Source organism: Aquarana catesbeiana, linkage group LG05, assembly GCF_042186555.1.
Source record: "Aquarana catesbeiana isolate 2022-GZ linkage group LG05, ASM4218655v1, whole genome shotgun sequence".
In the NCBI taxonomy this organism is placed as follows: Eukaryota; Metazoa; Chordata; class Amphibia; order Anura; family Ranidae; genus Aquarana; species Aquarana catesbeiana.
This window is the reverse complement of record NC_133328.1, coordinates 356983873-357003305: the sequence shown is the minus strand read 5'-3', so window position 1 is coordinate 357003305 and position 19433 is coordinate 356983873. Positions and strand designations below refer to the sequence as shown.

Below are 19433 nucleotides of genomic sequence, written 5' to 3'. Positions count from 1 at the left end.
TGCCTGCATGTGGATGCACAGAACACCTCTGCATCCCTGTGCGTGCAAACACATCCCTCGCATTGGTGTACGCTGTAGTACACCTGTGTGAATGAGGCCAAAGTGGTGTTAAGTATGATTACTACTTTTCGTTTGTATATTAGTTTTATTTATAGTGCTAGTGATAGACTGACCACCATAACTTTATGACCACCCACCTAATATTGAGTAGGTCCCCCTTTTGCTGACAAAACAGCCCTGACCCATTAAGGCATGGGCGCCACTAGACCCTTGAAGGTATGCTGTGGCATCTGGCACCGAGCCCATCAGTAGCAGATCCTTTAAATTCTGTAGGTTGCAAGTCAGGACCTCCATGGATCAGACTTGCTATTTCAGCTTATCCCAAAGATGCTTGATGGATTGGGATCTGGAGAACACCTTAGACTCCTTGTTGTGTTCCTCAACTTGAACCATTTTTGCAGTGTGGCAGAGGGCATTATCCTGCAGAAAGAGGCCACTGCCATCCTGGAATACAGTTTCCATGAAGTACGTGGTCGCCAACAATGTTTAGGTAGGTGGCACGTGTCAAAGTAACATCTACATGAATAGTGGGACCCAAGATTTCCCAAAACCATCCACATGGTGTAAAATGTGATTTCTCAGACCAGACCACTTTCTTCCAGGTCTGATGCTCACATGCCCATTGTAGATGCTTTTGGCTGTAGACACGGGTCAGCATGGGCACCCTGACTGGTTTGCAGCTTCACAGCCTCACATATAACAGACAGCGATGCCCATTTTTTTCTGCTTTCAACTTCAGGGACAACATGTTTACTTGTTGACTAGTATATGCCACCAACTTTCAGATGCCATTGTAATGAGATAATGTATTGACTTAACCTGTCATGGGTCTTAATGTTATGGCTGATCAGTTTACGTTTTTGGTTCCTTTATTAGGTGTAAGCCATTGATTCAGCACTGATAACACTCTTTTTAGTATGCATTTTGGTATTTGCACATTAAATATATTTATAGCACCAAGTGCTGTGTCACACAGATTCACTCCCTGCCAATGCACTGCTGCTCAGGGTGTTCCACTCCCTATCAATGCACTGGTATCCCTGGTTCTTTTGCAGCCTTTACAAAGCTATACTGTTCAGTCATGCGGGCGCAGTGCATATTCTGTTTGATTGCAGCAAAGACTGCCCTTTTTGTGGTTTATAATGCAGACAGGGTGCCTAGCCTTCCAGCAACCTAGTGTGGTACACGCTACTTGTAGCCATTCCCTGTAGAGAGCTGTAGATGAGGCTGTGTTGACCAGATCCCTCAACCTGAGTGGCAGGAAATTGAGAAAGTCTTTACAGAGACCAGGAGGACCTCATTGACACCATTGAGGCTGGTAAGGAGAGTAGAGAGCCAGACCCTGTGCAATCTGCCTGTTTGTGCTGAGATGACAGGGGCTGTCCGTTTGCTACTCTGCCAAAATTTCACTCCTAATGCTGTAAGAGTGGATTTTTGTGCTGCTTGTAGTTAGTATCATGTAGTAGTACCAAAAGCATTGGTTGACCTTTCCTTGTAACACAATATAATCATTAAAACAATGTGCTATTTTAATGCACAGTATTAAAACAAAGTATATGAAAATTTAGCCCAAATTTCGTCCTACATCCTCATCACTACCACAAATGAAACACCAACACCCCCCCCCCCCCCTTTCACTACTGTGCTTGTACCCCCTTTCTCACCAAGCTTGAGCGAGCTGCTTTCCCCCTGTTCTCACTGCATACCTTCATGCCCCCCTCCCCTGATTTCACCCACTCTTGCAGGGAATGTCCCCCCTTCTCTATGAGACACAATGCCACTCAAACTCATCCTTGATCTGCTTGAGAAATTGCTAGAATTTCAGTTCTGTTCCTGGGTCATTACCAGATTTCTCAAATCTCCGGCCCAGCAATCTCCCCTCCATCCCTTCTGGCTCTGCCCACATTAACAATGGCCGCTAGTGCTCTAATCTCCCCCGCACATTATGTAGTCTTTAAAAACGAACCTGATAACTACTTTATGTTCAGACATTAACTACATCCAAACTTAAAGTACCAACACTGCAGCATCTAAAACTCTTAATCAGATGTGGTTGTTGGACAGTTGAGCTGATTTCAGATGGGCGATTCTGCGAGAAAGCAACAGCGGCAGGATTGCTAAAAAGGTTGTCTGTCTACCTTTATGGAATCACTCCCTCTGAAGCTGAGACAGCAAAATGTTGCTCCGTTGCTGGCCCTAACACTTCTGTATCGTGATCACTAGTGATGGAAATAACCTCTAGCTGCCTCAGCTAGTGATGGAGTCCATAGGACATAGGAACAGTCAAGTTTTCATGGCAGAATCCCCCATCTGACAACAGCTTTAGACATGTTTTTTACCATTCGGCAGACTGTCTTTTTTTTTTGCATAGGAATGTGGTGCTGCAACGTCAAGTTTTTAGTTAATCTTTATAAAAAGGTTTCTTAATCAACCAAATGAAGGCAGTCAGTGAGGGGGGGGGGGGCGACAAAATTAACACAAATCCCTCCACCAGAGTACTGTAAAACAGAAATATCATCTTAATGCAGAAGGTGTGAACATGTTGCTACAAATCCAGTAAGGGTTTATCTGTAGTTTTAGGATTGTGGGCAGAGCCATAGAAATTATTGTTTATGCCTCAGTGGCCAGCTGTGCATCCAGAGCTGCTGGTTTATAGCACAGATATAGCCTAAGATAGAGTGTCATAAAATGGCTCCATATCTATAATATTTTGCTGCTTTATCCATTAATTGTAAGCTAAGGATTTGCAAGTCAAACAAAGTAAGCATGAAATTGTATTGGCTTTCACCATCAGACTTTTCTGTACATATAATAGAAACTATAACTTAGCACTTGAATGTTCTGATAGTTTCCCTCTAAAATCATATTTTCGTTGCCATACTGGCTTTATTTTTACAAACGGATATAATGTGCCTTGCAAGCATAATTTTCAAGCTACAGCTGCAGTGAAATCATTAGTGTTCCTCCAGCTAGATATTCCATACTTTGTAGACACTTGAGACAGTAGGCTCCACATGTTCACTAGTTTTGTGCATTCAAATAATTCTTTCCTTCTTCCGTCTAATCCATATTGTTCTCTTTTTTTTATATATCTTTTTTCCACATTTTCTGAAAGATACTAGGAGGAAAAATGGAAATCTTGGTTCATGTGAAATACTTGTCGGAGAATAAATATAGAATTGTGGCAGCTGCTGTCACGCATAGGCTCATCAAAGTTATTTTTAATTAGTGTGCTAGTTTAAAAATGGCCCAGCATCATATTAAAAGTGGTATATTCAATCAAGCCAAATTTCATGAAAATGTTTCTCAAAAGCAAGCGATACATTTGGCATTCTGCACAGTACAATATTATGTTTGGTAGCGTAGCACATGCAGCGGTCACAATTAAATATTCAAGTCATCTCAGAAAATATGAGAAATGTACAAATGTGGTTTGCCACAGGCAATGTTCACTGTAACTTACAAGAATATCATAGACTTATAACTTTACCTATCAAAGAACAGCCTGTAGAATTGACTGTTATGTCTACAACAACCAATCGGGACCTACCCATGATCGAATGTCTAGACCAGTTACCCTGTTTTGTCACTCCTCCTTTTCAAAAATGCACAAGTAGCACATAAAAAATACCTATATGAAATGATTAACACAAACAGAAACATGTCCACAGAAAAGTAATTAAAGTGTTTCTAAGCCCAGGACCCTGCATTCACTATATCTGGTCTCCCACAGTACACATGGAAATGCAATTATTTTAGTAAATATAAACTGGTAAATGCACATCTGCAGAGACACAATCAGTGCCATACTGTTGCAGTCAGGAACATTTCTGCATAGACACAATACTGCACTGACACAGCCAAAAAACATTCACTGAGATACATGTTAAGCCGGTTTAGGACATCTACATGCCACAGCTAGAAAAAGGAGTTGATGTTGCCAAGTTCAGCTTCAGCAGCCTTTGAAACAACTTATACAGCAAATGTATGTTAAAATTGTATTTACGAATGGAAGGGAACTGGAGGAAGGTTTACTTTTTTTTTTTTGCATCAACGCAACAAGTATGGATACAAATGTCAAGAAGCGCAACGTGCAGGCAGACAGCTGTTTCAGGCATAAATTTTGTCTTAAAGCCACTGACCCCTGGATGCATGGCCCGACACAGCTTGAAAAATTTTCATTATTTGACCTGGGCAGTCAGCATAGTGAAATGGTAAAAAACAATTAGTAAAATGAGTAATACATTTTATAAATGTGGATCCAGTTTTGCTATGTCCACTGAACACTTGAATATGAGAGCAATTTAAGGTATATGGGTCTCATAATTTATTAGTTATCTACATGATTTAGATTAAATATTCATATTTCTAGGGTGCTTATTTGTGTGCTATAGACATTTTTTCTGTTTCTTTTATAAGGAACAACAGTGGATATGTTCCCAATGACAGTCATATATTTTCTGTAATATCCATACTTGCAGTAGAAAAAGAGTTGAACATTTTTCAATATTTAGTCTTCTACAGTTTTATGGGGAAAAAATTAAATATAAAAAAATGTTTATTGCAACCTATTAATAAACTAGTACTAAAAGTTTAGCAAATCGTAGTAAAAAATGCAATGGGCGGGGTCCTGATGACCAGTATTGTTGGTCAATTCAGGTAACAGGCTACCGGCTCACCTAATAGGGTGGTGTTCCTTATCAAAACAGGAGAAGTAGTCAAAATAAAAGGGGAGTGGGAATAGGACCCAAGTGTCCTTACCATCAATGAAGGAAAAGGAACAAACTGGTTTAACCTGATATAACTTTATTAGAACAATTAGTAGAAAAAATATTTATCATTGAAAGGAAAGCATAAACAATAGGAAATTGCACATGGTAAAAACTGACAAACATTGTCACTTAAAAACGCATGCCCATGAGCTCAGCCATATCCCAGTCATCCACACGTGTCAATCATCTCAAGTTATTAAGTGTGACTTAATATATACTGCTTACATGTGTTTAGGTGAGGTGAGTTCCAGAAAACCTTGGTAGCACAAGTCGGTATCCGTATTGTGCTTAACCATGGACCTCCAGACTCCCTATATGCCAATAGAGCTGCTGCATTAAGTCTTTACAGTGTTGGAAAAAGCATTGGTCATTACAGACAAATAAATGCAATTCTGGCTAGAAAGTATCCCTGCTAATTAGTGAACAAGACAGGTTTGATCTCTGGGTGTAACACTGTCAATCATAGAGATGGTAAAAAATGCAGCACGCTGTGATGTAAGCATGCGACTTAAGTCAAGGAGAAACAAATAAATCCACAATATGCCTGTTAGTCATTCAGCACCATGTTTCCATGAAGCATTAAAGATAGCACCACATATAAGTTGGATAGGAAAATATAGTCAGCTGAGTCAAATCACAGAGCCTCAAAAAATGTTCAGACTGTGATCGCTTGCTGGATATACCATTTGACAAGAGACTCCCTGTTTAGACGATATTAGATTGGTCCTCAATTGCAGTGACAAGGTGGTGAATCCAGAGTCCCAGAGTCGCATCTCTATGATCGACAGTGTTACACCCAGAAATCAAACCTGTCTTGTTCACTAACTAGCAGGGATACTTTCTAGCCAGATTTCCATCTATTTGTCTGTGATGACCAATGCGTTTTTCAACACTATAAAGACTTAATGCAGCAGCTTTATAGACATATAGGGAGTCTGGAGGTCCATGGTTAAGCAGAATATGGATACCGACTTGTGCTACCAAAGTTTCCCAGAACTCACCTCGCCTAAACACATGTAAGCATTATATGTTAAGTCACACTTAATAACTTGAGATGATTGACACGTGTGGATGACTGGGATATGGCTAAGCTCATGGGCATGTATTTTTAAGTGACAACGTTGTCGGTTTTTACCATGTGCAATTTCCTATTGTTTATGCTTTCCTTTCAATGATAAATATTTTTTTCTAATAAAGTTATATCAGGTAAACCACAGTTTCTTCCTTTCCCTTCATTGAAGGAAAGGAAACCTTGGATCCTATTCCCCACTCCCCTTTTATTTTGACTACTAAAAGTTTAGTACAGGTTTTCTTCATATTTAAGCTTTATAGTGTGTTCCCCTCTTTGAGGGCAGATTAGTCACCTTATATTCATCTGTGACTGATAATGAAAGGCAATGTCAACATAGTCCCTGTTGAAAGTGGAACTTTACCCATAACAAAAAATAATGCTCTCTGCTAAGGAACATACATTCCAAATTAATATTTATGCTACCAAAACTAGTGTGTGCGGTAAATTGCCTCCAGCATTGTTCCCCTTTCTTTTTGCTGAAGCCCAGAGCCCCTGAGCAGCAGTAAATCTTTAGGCTGTCAGCAGACCAGCCTCTACATTTTCTGCCCAGTGCTGAAAACTAGAGAACTGAGCATGTGCAGAGCACAGCGAGGCAATGTATTACTGGAATTTAAACAGTATAGGCCAGGGTTTCTCACCTAGGGTTTCTCCAGAACCCCTGAGATAACCTCCCCACTGACACCATTAAACTTTTTAGCTATCTGTAAGGGGAGTAATTCTTCCCAATGACCTCAAGTGTAAGGAGCATTCTCCCCATCAAAGTAATGTGTCCTGAGTTATAGATCTAGTCATTTTTAGCATGGGTTCCCTGAAACTGGAAAGTTATTTCAAGGGTTCCTTGGTGTTGAAAAGGTTGATAAAGGCTGCTATAGGCACTTATTTTTAATGTTTTACATAGCTATACCTGCAAAAGGGGCCGGCATGAAGTAAGCAGGACCTAATTTTCTGACTAAAGTTCCACCTTAACTAACACCATGAAATAATTTTAAATTGTATTTAACACACACTTTTTTTCTTAATTAAGACAAATTTCAACATACAACATAAAGGTATCACACGTACACATTGCACAAAGTATCTATATAGATCCTTTCATTAACACAGACCACAATAATACACCCCCCCTCTTCCTTTAATGACATCAATCATCTCTACACTGCTTGCCCCATAGGTAGAAAAAATAAATAAATAAAAACCACCCCTTCCCAATTTCCCCTCACCATACGCATCCATAACACAGCATTACCCCCCATAGGGTTTAATCTGCCCCTATTTCTGAGGAGTAATACAGCACATGTGTCTTTAAATGTGTTCTGTTGGTCCTTAACCATTTGTATCCATCTCTCTGCTTCCATTATTTTTTCCACCTCCCTCTTCCAATCCATTATAGTGGGACATCTGGACTGTTTCCAGAATCTGGTTATCAATATTTTAGCTGCAGTTAGCAAATGTGGAGTAACGCTTCTCTTCTAGAACCTAGTAGATGATGGCATCCCATGAGAGAGAAAATGTAATAGGGAAGGCTTTATAGGTCTAAGTGTCATTTTCCTAATCCAAGGGGCTATCACCTCCCAAAATACTTTACTCTTGGGCAATGCCACCATAAGTGAAGAAATTAACCCCTTTGGTTACAGCCCCTCCAGCAATTAGCATCCGCCGATGGATATATCTGATCCAGTTAAACCGGTGTACGATACCATCTTGTCAAGAACTTATAAGACATCTCCTGTATATGAGAACTTATTGAAGTATTGTTTGTTGCCCCAATCAACCTTTTAATTTGTTCGGATGTGAAATTATAACCCAGCTACCTTTCCCATTCTCGGATAAAATAGGGAGTTTTCATATTTTGAGTACTCAGAACCAGCTTATACATTCAAGACAACATATGACCCAGTTCTGATAAATTAACACACCATTCCTCAAAAGTAGTAAGTGGGTTCGCTGGCCTAATCTGATGCTTCCACTTATTAAACAAATCTGTCATTTGACGATATTTCAATATAGCCATTGGTATTTCCCCAGTATCACAACCAACTCTGCCAGTGGTAACAATTTATCCTCTGGGGCCACTCTAGCACAGTTACCCTTCCCATTCATTCCCCAATGGTCTAAACTCCCTTTCTCTTCTCCCGGGGGGAACCAGGGGAATTCTTCCAATGGTGTCATGGGGGATATTGGGGGGACAAACTTTCCCGTACTATTCATTCTGTCCCAGATGGATAATGTTGTTTTCGTCAATGGTGATACATATTCCGATAACCCCCTATATGAAACCGGATTCCAGGGAGCTCCGGCCAAGTTTCTACTCACTAATGTCTTCTCCAAGGGCACCCAAAGTTTACCAACAGAGTCATGGCACCAATTCATAATATGAACCAGGGCCATGGCTCCGTAATAAGTTGCTATATCGTTTTGGTCTCCTCAAAATCTGCCAACCTGGGATGTTTATCTCCCCACACAAAGGTCATAAAAGCCCTTCGTATTTGTTTGAGGAATGTCTGTGGAAGTTTTATGGGCACTGTATGCAAGACATAAATAAGCCTAGGGATTACACTCATTTTAAGTGCATTTACCCTGCCGAACCACGTCAGACTATGACTTCTCCACTTCTGCAAATCTTTTAATATAGATACCACCAAGGGACCATAATTTAGATCATATAGGCGCTTTGCATCTAAAGAAATATAAATCCCAAAGTAGGATATAGAATTGAAGCGCCAAACAAAAGAAAAGGATTGTTGCATAGTGGTCATCATCCTCAAAGGAACATGGCTCGGCATCAACACTGACTTCTCAATATTTATTTTAAAATTAGATATAAGGCCAAACCTGTCTATTTCCAACATCAGTTCCATCAAATACTCTTGAGGAGAAGAAAGGTACAACAGTAGATCATCTGCGTAAGCTGAGATCTTATGTTCCATTGATCCAATACAAATCTCCTTAATCCTCCTATTTCCCCTAATCGTTCGCAGAAAGGTCTCCAGCACCATAGCATATAACAATGGGGACAATGGGCATCCCTGCCTAGTCCCATTCCATATCTCAAAATAATCTGATAATCTACCATTGACTTGAACCCTTGCTCTAGGAACTGCATACAGTGCTGTCACCCACCCCTTCATCTCTTCTCTCAGACCCATCTCCCTCAGAATTCCAACCATAAACTCCCACCCCACCCTATCGAATGCTTTTTTACCCAATGGCAAAGCCACAATCACTCCGCCCAACTCTTAAATCAAGATTGCTTTTTCCATTTCCTCCAGAGCCGCAGATGGAATGGCCTGCAACTCTGAGGCTTCAAGATATTCCCGAATTCTGTCTACATGCTCACCCTCCATCGCCCCCACAGGAACTGAATCTATATTATATAGAGACCTATAAAAATGGTGAAACTCATCTGCTATTGCTTGGGTGTACACTATATGCTTATCGCCTGTCTTTATACTGTGAACATGGCGTAAATCCTGTTGTTTCTTTAATTGTCTGGCCAATAATCTCCCACCCTTATTCCCCTGTTCGTAAAAATGGTTGGCAAAATACCTGTGTTTATTTGAACTTTCCAATCGAGAAACCGCTTTAAGTCTTCCTGCATTTTCGTCAGTCTCTGCGCGTTCCCAGGTTTAAAATGGGCCTCATGTTTAATTTCAAGTTTATGTATTCCCTCTAGAAGCTCAACCATTTCTTTCTGTCTCTCTTTTCAAATACGCAATCCCATTGAAATCAACTTCACTCCTAATGACCGCCTTATGGGCTTCCCATACCACTTGGTCAGACACCTCCTCTGATGTATTGATCTCAAAGTATAATGCTAGTGTGCAGGACAGGGATTCCACATTCTGTTTATCATCGAGGATAGATTTGTTCAGTCGCCATGTTCTTTCCAGGCTTCCGATCGATGCCGGACATATCGTTAAGCTTATTGGAGCATGGTCTGACATGGTGATTGACTCAATAGTTGATGTATTTACTTAATTCAGATAGTATTGATCGACCAATAACATATCGATACTTGAATATACATTGTGTTTTGAAATAATAGCTGAAATCCCTGTCCCGCTCATGCAGCACCCTCCAATTGTCTACCAAATGCAGAGAGCAAAAGCGCTGTTTACCATGACTTAAAGCCTTATGAGACACAAAGGTTTTCCCAGAAGAAGTGTCTAGACTGGGTTCCAAGGTAATGTTAAAATCCCCTCCCACAACCAATAAACCTTCCCGAAACTTCCCCAAAATATCCAAAGTTTTTTATAGAAATTTAACGGTATAATTGTTGGGGGCATATATAGTAGCGAAAGTATAACACTGACCCTGAATCTTGCCCTTAACAAAAAGAAAACGGCCTTCAGGGTCTACTCGTATTTCTATAGGTACTAAGGGGCATTGTTTGTGGATAGCTATTGTAACTCCTCTTGCTCTAGGGATGGGTAAAGGTACATGGAACCATTGATTATATGGAAAAAGAGGCATACAAGGGGTCGACCCTGCCATGAAGGGCATTGTTTCTATGTATATTAATGTGTTTGTATTGTTTTCTATTTTAGCTTGCTATGACTCACCCAAGCCACCATTTAAACTTTGGAATGAACCCTGACCATGCTCGCAACTCTCTTTCCAACTGTGGAATTAGACAGCCAAAATATGGGGATAGAAAAGTTCATTACATGCATATGCGTAAAAAAGGTATGTTTGTTGATTATCTATAGTAAGCTTTTAGAACTCAGTTTATCTCTCCTTCATATAGTGGTACTGATTGAGAAGTTTTGGGTATTATGATGGTAACGTTTATGCCCTTTGTTTCTTGCTCTTAGTAGGTTGGATTCTTATGTATTTTGGCTTTGTCCACAAAGGGGCTGTATCTTTTATATTTAAATAGTTCTGTCGTTGAGATAAATGTATTCTAACAACAGTATTTTTTTTTTTAAATACATTTATTATACTTTAATTTCCGGCAAAGCTAGAAGCCCTGCTAGTATTTTCAGAATTCAACACTTCCGGGTGTGTCAGAAACCTGCGGTCTAACCGTTGTGCACTGAGGCCTTTTCCCCTGGGTGCTAGTAATCACTATATCCCTATAGCAGCTAGCGGTTGGGATCACAGCATGCAGTGGGGAAACACAAGCATCTGACACACCTTGAGTTGTCAGGTACTTAAGATCCTAGTGGCGCATTTATCTCTGCAGGAAAGCAATTGTTAGGTTGCATGTATCTTGTCAACAATGTCTTTTTAAGCAACAATGACCCCTTTAAAATGATTTAGGTGTAATAAAAATATCCACATACTGAAAATGCTTTGTAATGTTTGAAAAAAAAAAATAAAAAATATAGCTTTACTTTGAGTGTTACTGACCCAAACAAGTATGTGCTTAGCAGGCAGAATCCTGACAGCGGATATCCACATACTTGTTTCAGGTCAGTATCTAAGCAGAAAAGATAGGGAGGATAAAATTACTTTAATTCGGCAGTAGCATCTCCAATTTTTCTACCCTGAACTTCCTTGTGTGAAACTGTATATCTAATAAAGTAAAAAAAAAAATTGTCATTAGTAGTTTCTACAGTATATACAACCTGAACATATGTACATGTAGTTTGTGTATATATAAAAAAAAAATGATGTTGCTATAGCTTTGCTGTCCAACCTGCTTTCTGTATTAGTTTCATTGTAGGCAAAAGGGAACATGGAACTGTCAGCTGGGAGTATTGCATTTAGGGCTGCAAGACAGGAAATCAGATTTGATTCCCCATTCATTCAAAATATATTTGATTCTTAAAAGGCCTTGAGATTCTTGTATATTTTGTCCGTTAATTATTAGTTAAAAAAAGGAAACCAGTGTATCAATTCTGTTCTTCAAATGCCTGTTTACACTTGTGTGTCTCTATACTTTTAAACTAGGATAAGTTTACTTAAAAAAAATAAATAAAAAATAAGTGCACATTTTTTGCAGCCTTTAAAGCATTGCACCAGCGATCAGCAGATCTCCTGCAGACCTGTCAGTGTATCTGTGTGCCTGTACATTCTGTACGGGCACACAGATACATTGACAGGAAGAATCAATGACTGCTGTGGTAGTTCACTGAGAACTGCAAGCCGTCATCCACAAAGGCTGTCGGTAATTGTAGTTCATTCATTCACAGAACTCTGTGAATGAATGACATAGCTGTGTGGGCGGAGCCCCACATGGCGAAGCTGATTTCAAAAACTGACAGCTAGTATGGGAAACTTCTCTTCATACTGCTGTCACAGGGAGAGGGGAATTGGGCAGTGGCTGCAGCTTTGGGAACATGTTACATGTTCCACCCTAAAAATGGGTGAAACATATAACATGTTCCCAAAGGTGAACTTATACTTTAAGCTGCATTTGTACGTTTGTTAGAGTAGCAAAGAGGGATGACCTCAGGCATGTTTAGATACTAGTCTAAACCACCCAAGCTATCCCACCTGGAAGCTGTCACTGTGGACCGCCAACCTTTAATGTCTGTGGCATTGCCCACAGCCGTACGTATACACAACCCAAAGTGGGATGGCTCGAGTGGGTTCAGACTAGCATCCGAACATGCCTGATCTCGTCCCTACTTGAAAGCCTTATACCAGAGGCGGCTTTAGACTTTGTGAGGCCTTAGGCAAAACTTAGACATGAGGCCCCACTCACTCCCATAATGGGAAAAATAATTCACGGGATGAAAATGAACTGTATTAGGAGGGTACAGTATAGGGGAGTGGACAGTACAGGGGGTAGGTAAGTGGGCATAATAAAGATATATTTTCCTCAAGCAGAGCTGCACAGGGAAGCTGCTCTCACAGATCCTACCTATTCTGGTAGGCTGTCACAAAGAGAGAAATAAAGGGGGATGGGTGGAGAAAGAAAGAAAGAAGGAAGGATTGAAAGGAAAGAAAGAGAAAGAAAGATGGAAAGGAAAAAAAGATGGAAGGAAAGAAAGAGAAAGAAAGATGGAAGGAAAGAAAGAGAAAGATGGAAAGGAAAGAAAGAGAAAGAAACATGGAAGGAAAGAAAGAGAAAGAAAGATGGAAAGCAAAGAAAGATGGAAGGAAAGAAAGAAAGATGGAAAGAGAAAGACAGATGGAAAGGAAAGAAAGATGGAAAGGAAAGAAAGAGAAAGATGGAAAGGAAAAAAAGAGAAAGAAAGATGGAAAGGAAAAAAAGAGAAAGAAGGATGGAAAGGAAAGAAAGAGAAAGATGGAATGAAAGAAAGAGAAAGAAAGAAAGGTGGAAGGAGAGAAAGATGGAAAGGAAAGATAGAGAAAGAAAGATGGAAAGGAAAGAAAGATAAAAAGAAAGAAAGAAAGATAGAAGGAAAGAAAGAGAAAGAAAGATGGAAGGAAAGAAAGAGAAAGAAAGATGGAAATTAAAGAAAGAAAGATGGAAGGAAAGAAAGAGAATGAAAGATGGAAAGGAAAGAAAGATGGAAGGAAAGAAAGATGGAAAGGAAAGAAAGAAATAGAAAGATGGAAAGGAAAGAAAGAAAGAAAAAGAAATATTGAAGGAAAGAAAGAGAAAGAAAGATGGAAGGAAAGAAAGAGAAAGAAAGACGGAAAGGAAAGAAAGAGAAAGAAAGATGGAAAGAAAGAGAAAGAAAGAAAGATGGAAGGAAAGAAAGAGAAAGAAAGATGGAAAGGAAAGAAAGAAAGAAAGATGGAAAGGAAAGAAGGATGGAAGGAAAGAAAGACAAAGAAAGATAGAAAGAAAGATGGAAGGAAAGAAAGGAAAGAAAGAGAAGGGGGTGGAGAAAGAAGGAAGGAAAGAGAAAGAAAGAGACAAAAAGAATGGAAAGAAAGGAAAAAAGAAGGAAAAGAAAAAAGAAAAGAAAGAGAGGGGGATGGAGAAAGAAGAAAGGAGAAAGAAAGATGGAAAGAAAGAGAAGGAAGGAAAGAAAGAGAAAGAAAAAGAGGGAGGTGGAGGAAGAAGGAAGGAAAGAGAAAAAGAAAGAATGACAAAAAGAATGGAAAGAAAGAAGGAAAGAAAAAGAAAGAAAGAAAAAGAATGGAAAGAAAGAAAGTGATGGGGATGGAGAAAGAAGGAAGGAAAGAGAAAAGAAAGATGGAAGGGAAGGAAGGAAGGAAGGAAAGAAAGAGAAAGAAAGAGAGGGGGATGGGGAAAGAGTGAAGGAAAGAGAAAGAAAGAGACAAAAAGAATGGAAAGAAAGAAAGAGAAGGGGATGGAGGAAGAAGGGAAGGAAGAGCATCCCCTACATCAGTGTACTCACTGGGAGGCAGGAGGGACTGGATGGATGGATCAGACTCCCCTTGTCCTTTTCTGTTTGTTGGGCCCCAGCTTGAATCTTCCCGCCCACACATCCCCTTCTCTGAAGCAGAACAGAGAACACTGCCGAGGAGAGTGGGCGGGGCATACACAGGAGGAGAGGGCGGGAGGAGGAGGAGCAGAAGCTCTTCTGTCTGGCTGTGCGAGCAGAAGGGGGAGGGGGAGATCTGTCAGAACAGGCTCTACTGAGCGGCTCTCCCTGTCTGTGATCCGGAGATGTATGTGAGCTCCGATCACATGTCTCACTCGCAGCCTGTATCTCTTCCTGTAGCAGAGCGAGGGGACTCGGGACTGTGTGATGGCGGAGATCTCTGCTGCTGGAAGAGCCGGCTCTCTAATTAGGTAAACTAGCCAGCTGTGCGAGGCCCCTATGACTGCGAGGCCTGAGGCCACTGCCTATTTCACCTAATTAGAGAGCCGCCTCTGCCTTATACTGTAGCTATGCATCAGCTATGCAAAGAGAGTGCAACTAATGCCAGTATTTTTCCTTCAAACATTTTGTAAAATGTGTTTGTTTTTTCCTCACTGCATAGATCATATGTGGCCTTGTTTTATGCATTTCTACTACTCAGTAAATCAAAAAGGAATTTCCTAAGCTACAGTCAAGTCCATAAATATTGGGACATCGACACAATTCTAATCTTTTTGGCTCTTTACACCACCACAATGGATTGAAAATGAAACGAACAAGATGTGCTTTAACTGCAGACTTTCAGCTTTAATTTGAGGATATTTACATCCAAATCAGGTGAACAGTGTAGGAATTACAACAGTTTGTATATGTGCCTCCCACTTTTTAAGGGACCAAAAGTAATGGGACAGATTAACAATCATCTATCAAAGTTTCATTTTTTAATACTTGGTTGCAAATCCTTTGCAGTCAATTACAGCCTGAAGTCTGGAATGCATAGCCATCACCAGACATTGGGTTTCATATCTGGTGATGCTCTGCCAGGCCTCTACTGCAACTGTCTTCACTTGCTGCTTGTTCTTGGGGCATTTTCCCTTCAGTTTTGTCTTCAGCAAGTGAAATGCATGCTCAATCGGATTCAGGTCAGGTGATTGACTTGGCCATTGCATAACAGTCCCCTTCTTTCCCTTAAAAAACTCTTTGGTTGCTTTCACAGTATGCTTCGGGTCATTGTCCATCTGCAGTGTGAAGCGCCGTCCAGTGAGTTCTGAAGCATTTTGCTGAATATGAGCAGATAATATTGCCCGAAACACTTCAGAATTCATCCTGTGGCTTTTGTCAGCAGTCACATCATCAATAAATACAAGATAACGAGTTCCATTGGCAGCCATACATGCCCACGCCATGACATTACCACCACCTTGCTTCACTGATGAGGTGGTATGCTTTGGATCATGAGCAGTTCCTTTCCTTCTCCATACTCTTCTCTTCCCATCACTCTAGTACAAGTTGATCTTGGTCTCATCTGTCCATAGGATGTTGTTCCAGAACTGTGAAGGCTTTTTTAGATGTTGTTTGGAAAACTCTAATCTGGCCTTCCTGTGTTTGAGGTTCACCAATGGTTTACTTGTGGTGAACCCTTTGTATTCACTCTGGTGAAGTCTTCTCTTGACTGTTGACTTTGACACTCATACACCTACCTCCTGGAGAGTGTTCTTGATCTGGCCAACTGTTGTGAAGGGTGTTTTCTTCACCAGGAAAAGAATTCTTTGGTCATCCACCACAGTTGTTTTCCGTGGTCTTCCGGGTCTTTTGGTGTTGCTGAGTTCACCGGTGTGTTCTTTCTTTTTAAGGATGTTCCAAACAGTTGATTTAGCCACATCTAATGTTTTTGCTATCTCTCTGATGGGTTTGTTTTGTTTTTTCAGCCTAATGATGGCTTGCTTCACTGATAGTGACAGCTCTTTGGATCTCATATTGAGAGTTGACAGCAACAGATTCCAAACGCAAATAGCACACTTGAAATGAACTCTGGACCTTTTATCTGCTCCTTGTAAATGTGATAATGAGGGAATAACACACACCTGGCCATGGAACAGCTGAGCAGCCAATTGTCCCATTACTTTTGGTCCCTTAAAAAGTGGGAGGCACATATACAAACTGTTGTAATTCCTACACCGTTCACCTGGTTTGAATGTAATCACCATCAATTTAAAGCTGAAAGTCTGCAGTTAAAGCACATCTTGTTTGTTTCATTTCAAATCCATTGTGGTTTTGTATAGAGCCAAAAAGATTAGAATTGTGTCGATGTCCCAATATTTATGGACCTGACTGTATTTTCATTTTTTTTTTGTTCTGTGCTTATTAAAATGGTTCAGATAGCGTGCTGAAATCTGTGGACATATTTAATCAATGTGTCTCTTGTCTATCGCGTTATAGCTGTCCTTAGTTGTGTGCCAGTAGTGTGGCTGTCGAATTCAGTATAACCTGCCTGTTGGGTTTTTCTTGTGTGATCACTGCCAGCGACTATAGCTGCCAGCAGTGGACATTGTATTCTGTCAGCAGGGAAACCTCCTGCTGTCAGGATATAATTACACAGCAGGAGCGAAATCCCCTATCAACGCTGATTGTGTTGATGGTGGAATCGAGCGATTTTTCTTTCCTTGAGCTGTGGTTGAAGGAAAGAAAGTTGCAAAATCAATGGCTTGCTTTAGACCCTGAATATGTAAACACGATCCTAAATTACTGCAAAAGAAGGTTGTGTTTGAAAATATTTTGGGTACTTTTTTAATATGATCCTCTATCCATCCCATTTACCATCACCTATGCAGAGTGAAACTGAACCTGCTTAATTTTTAACCTTGTCTTACAAACTATGGTCTCCTGCACCACCCATTAATCTACCTCTCTCCTCACCATCATTCCCCCCTTAAAAGCAGTGACAAAGATAAAAGGACGCACTTGCAAAATACATCTTTCAATTAATACTTACATTTATGAACATTTTACATAATTATAATTGATATTTTAATTTGCTATAAGTAACAAACAAGAACACTACAAACAAAGGGACAATAATTGATATAAATTGATCCTGCAAAAAAGATGAATTTGATAAAAGCCCCTGGACTCTCGGGAAGTCATCCTTCAGCACTCAAGACATAGAGCCATATTTCTGGGAAACCATGACTTAAAGGACTGCCTTTTGCCTCTGAACATTAAAGGAAATGTGTAATACTTTTTTTTTTTTTTTTTTTTAAAACAGTATTTAGTTCCAGATGGATCCTAGTACAGTCTATCGGCCTCACCTCCCTCTGCATGCCTCGTGTCGGTACTAGCCCTTGGCCAATGCTGGGTACCAGAAACAGGCTCTCGCTAGCAAAGCGGCCATCTCCCTGGTACCTGTGGTGCCGTTTAGGAGGGGGCCTTTCTAACGCTGCTAGCGTTACAGGGCACCTTGAAAGATGGGACAAAGTATGTGCATTTTGTCTAATCAGAAATGTAATACTATTAAAAAAAATGATATACAGGCAGTTTTTTATTAGTAATTAAACTACTTACTAGTTATTAGAATAGGAGATACTGGTGAGCCTTGACTTGAAGGACTTTCTTTTCCTCTAGATATTACAAGACTGTTTAGACAATTAGTTATTACTTAATTTACCACTGACTAGTTAATTACTGAACAGTACATTGTCAATTGTGATTTGATTTGACAGTTACCAGATGTGATTCATGTTCTGATTTCAATCTCTAAAAAAGTGCATGTTGCCTAGACTGCATTGTCATCCTCTTTAAGAAACACAGAGTTGCTGAAAGACAATTCCAAACAAGAATAAGTTGTTTTTAGGATAGCCAACTCCAGCTTAGGCACATTCTAATTAGAACCAATGCACCCTGGCTGTTTAGCCTGAAGTCTGTGTCCCAGACATTCATCCCTGGGCGCATACTGTCCTAAACATTTGTAATGCTAGGTGCACATCCAGCTGCAGCAGCTGTCAGACTCTCATAGAGTTTGACAGGCTTCCGGCATCGGGGCTGGCCAGGACACTTGTGTCCACCACCTGTAATTAAACATTAATTTTTTTTTTTTTTTTTTTAAGCTGTTAGTTAGGTCTGCAGGCACTTCCACATAGGGATATTTTTTGTCATTTTATAGGTTATACATGAAAGAAACAAAATAAGTTACTCAGGTTGTGGTGAAGGAAAATCAGTATGTAGATATAAATAAAATAAAAAAATATTGCAATTTACATAATTACATAGTAGGTGAAACCACCGCCTGTGGAAGGGAATTTCACATCCTTGCCGCTGTTCTAATAAAGAACCCTCTACGCAGTTTAAGGTTAAACCTCTTTTCTTCTAATTTTTTGAGTGGCCACGTGTCTTATTAAACTCCCTTCCGCTGAAAAGTTTTATCCTTATTGTAGGGTCACCAGTATGGTATTTGTAAACTGAAATCATATCCCCTCTCAGGTGTCTCTTCTCCAGAGAGGATAAGTTCAGTGCTCGTAACCTTTCTTCATAACTAATGTCCTCCAGTCCCTTTATTAGTTTTGTTGCCCTTCTCTGTACTCGCTCCATTTCCAGTACATCCTTCCTGAGGACTGGTTAATCCCCCTTTGCCTTTGGAGATGCATCCGCACTGTTAAAGTGACCCAATGCCTGCTCCTCTTGATTACCTCAGGTTCAATATAATTCCCTGCTTCACCAGGTGTAATCTGTCTAATTATTCAAAATCCAAAGGGACTGATCATAGTCCATTTGTGGACAGCAATAATGATAACCTGTGTCTGTTTTTTGAGTACATGGCAGCTAAGAACTCACCAATTCACCTAACACCACCCACATCTACACAGGTTTTTTGACTCGCTATTTTTAGTCTACAACCAAGTTGCTCTGTAACTGCATCAGTATTATAATTTTGGCTTCTGAGAACTGAGCTTTATACAACTATATAAGTCTGCAATTACAAGTGCTAATGTTTGACTATGCTAATGTTTGACTAAAGTGATTGTTTCAATTTGGGTACTGTGAATGTGGATGTGAATGTGGATGTGAATGGTATGCGCAGCTGCGATTACCCTTCATTTTAACATATGACAACGTTGTCCTATTTTTAAACTACCTGTGTGGTAAACTGTTAGTTCCTTTTTTTTTCATTAATTTGTGTAGCCATAGAAAACTGCCAAGCCTCCATAACATCCCTGACCACTAAGGTCGATTCTGTGCAGCTGGATGTGAGGCTTATTAGGCTGGACATAATAAGATCCCGGTTCTCCTCTGCTGAGCAGCATCTGGGCCATGTGGAATACACAGTGGAGAGCCAGAATACCG

At 40.2% G+C, this 19433-nt stretch overlaps 1 protein-coding gene across 2 annotated transcripts in view; it reads left to right on the top strand.

Annotated features, from left to right (window-relative positions):
- DROSHA (drosha ribonuclease III) overlaps positions 1–19433 on the top strand; it is a 651577-nt gene that overhangs the window by 416277 nt on the left and 215867 nt on the right. For both annotated transcript variants that reach the window (XM_073630893.1, XM_073630892.1), the window contains exon 18: positions 10452–10590. In XM_073630893.1, the coding sequence (XP_073486994.1) occupies positions 10452–10590 (139 nt within the window). The remainder of the gene's footprint in view (positions 1–10451; positions 10591–19433) is intronic.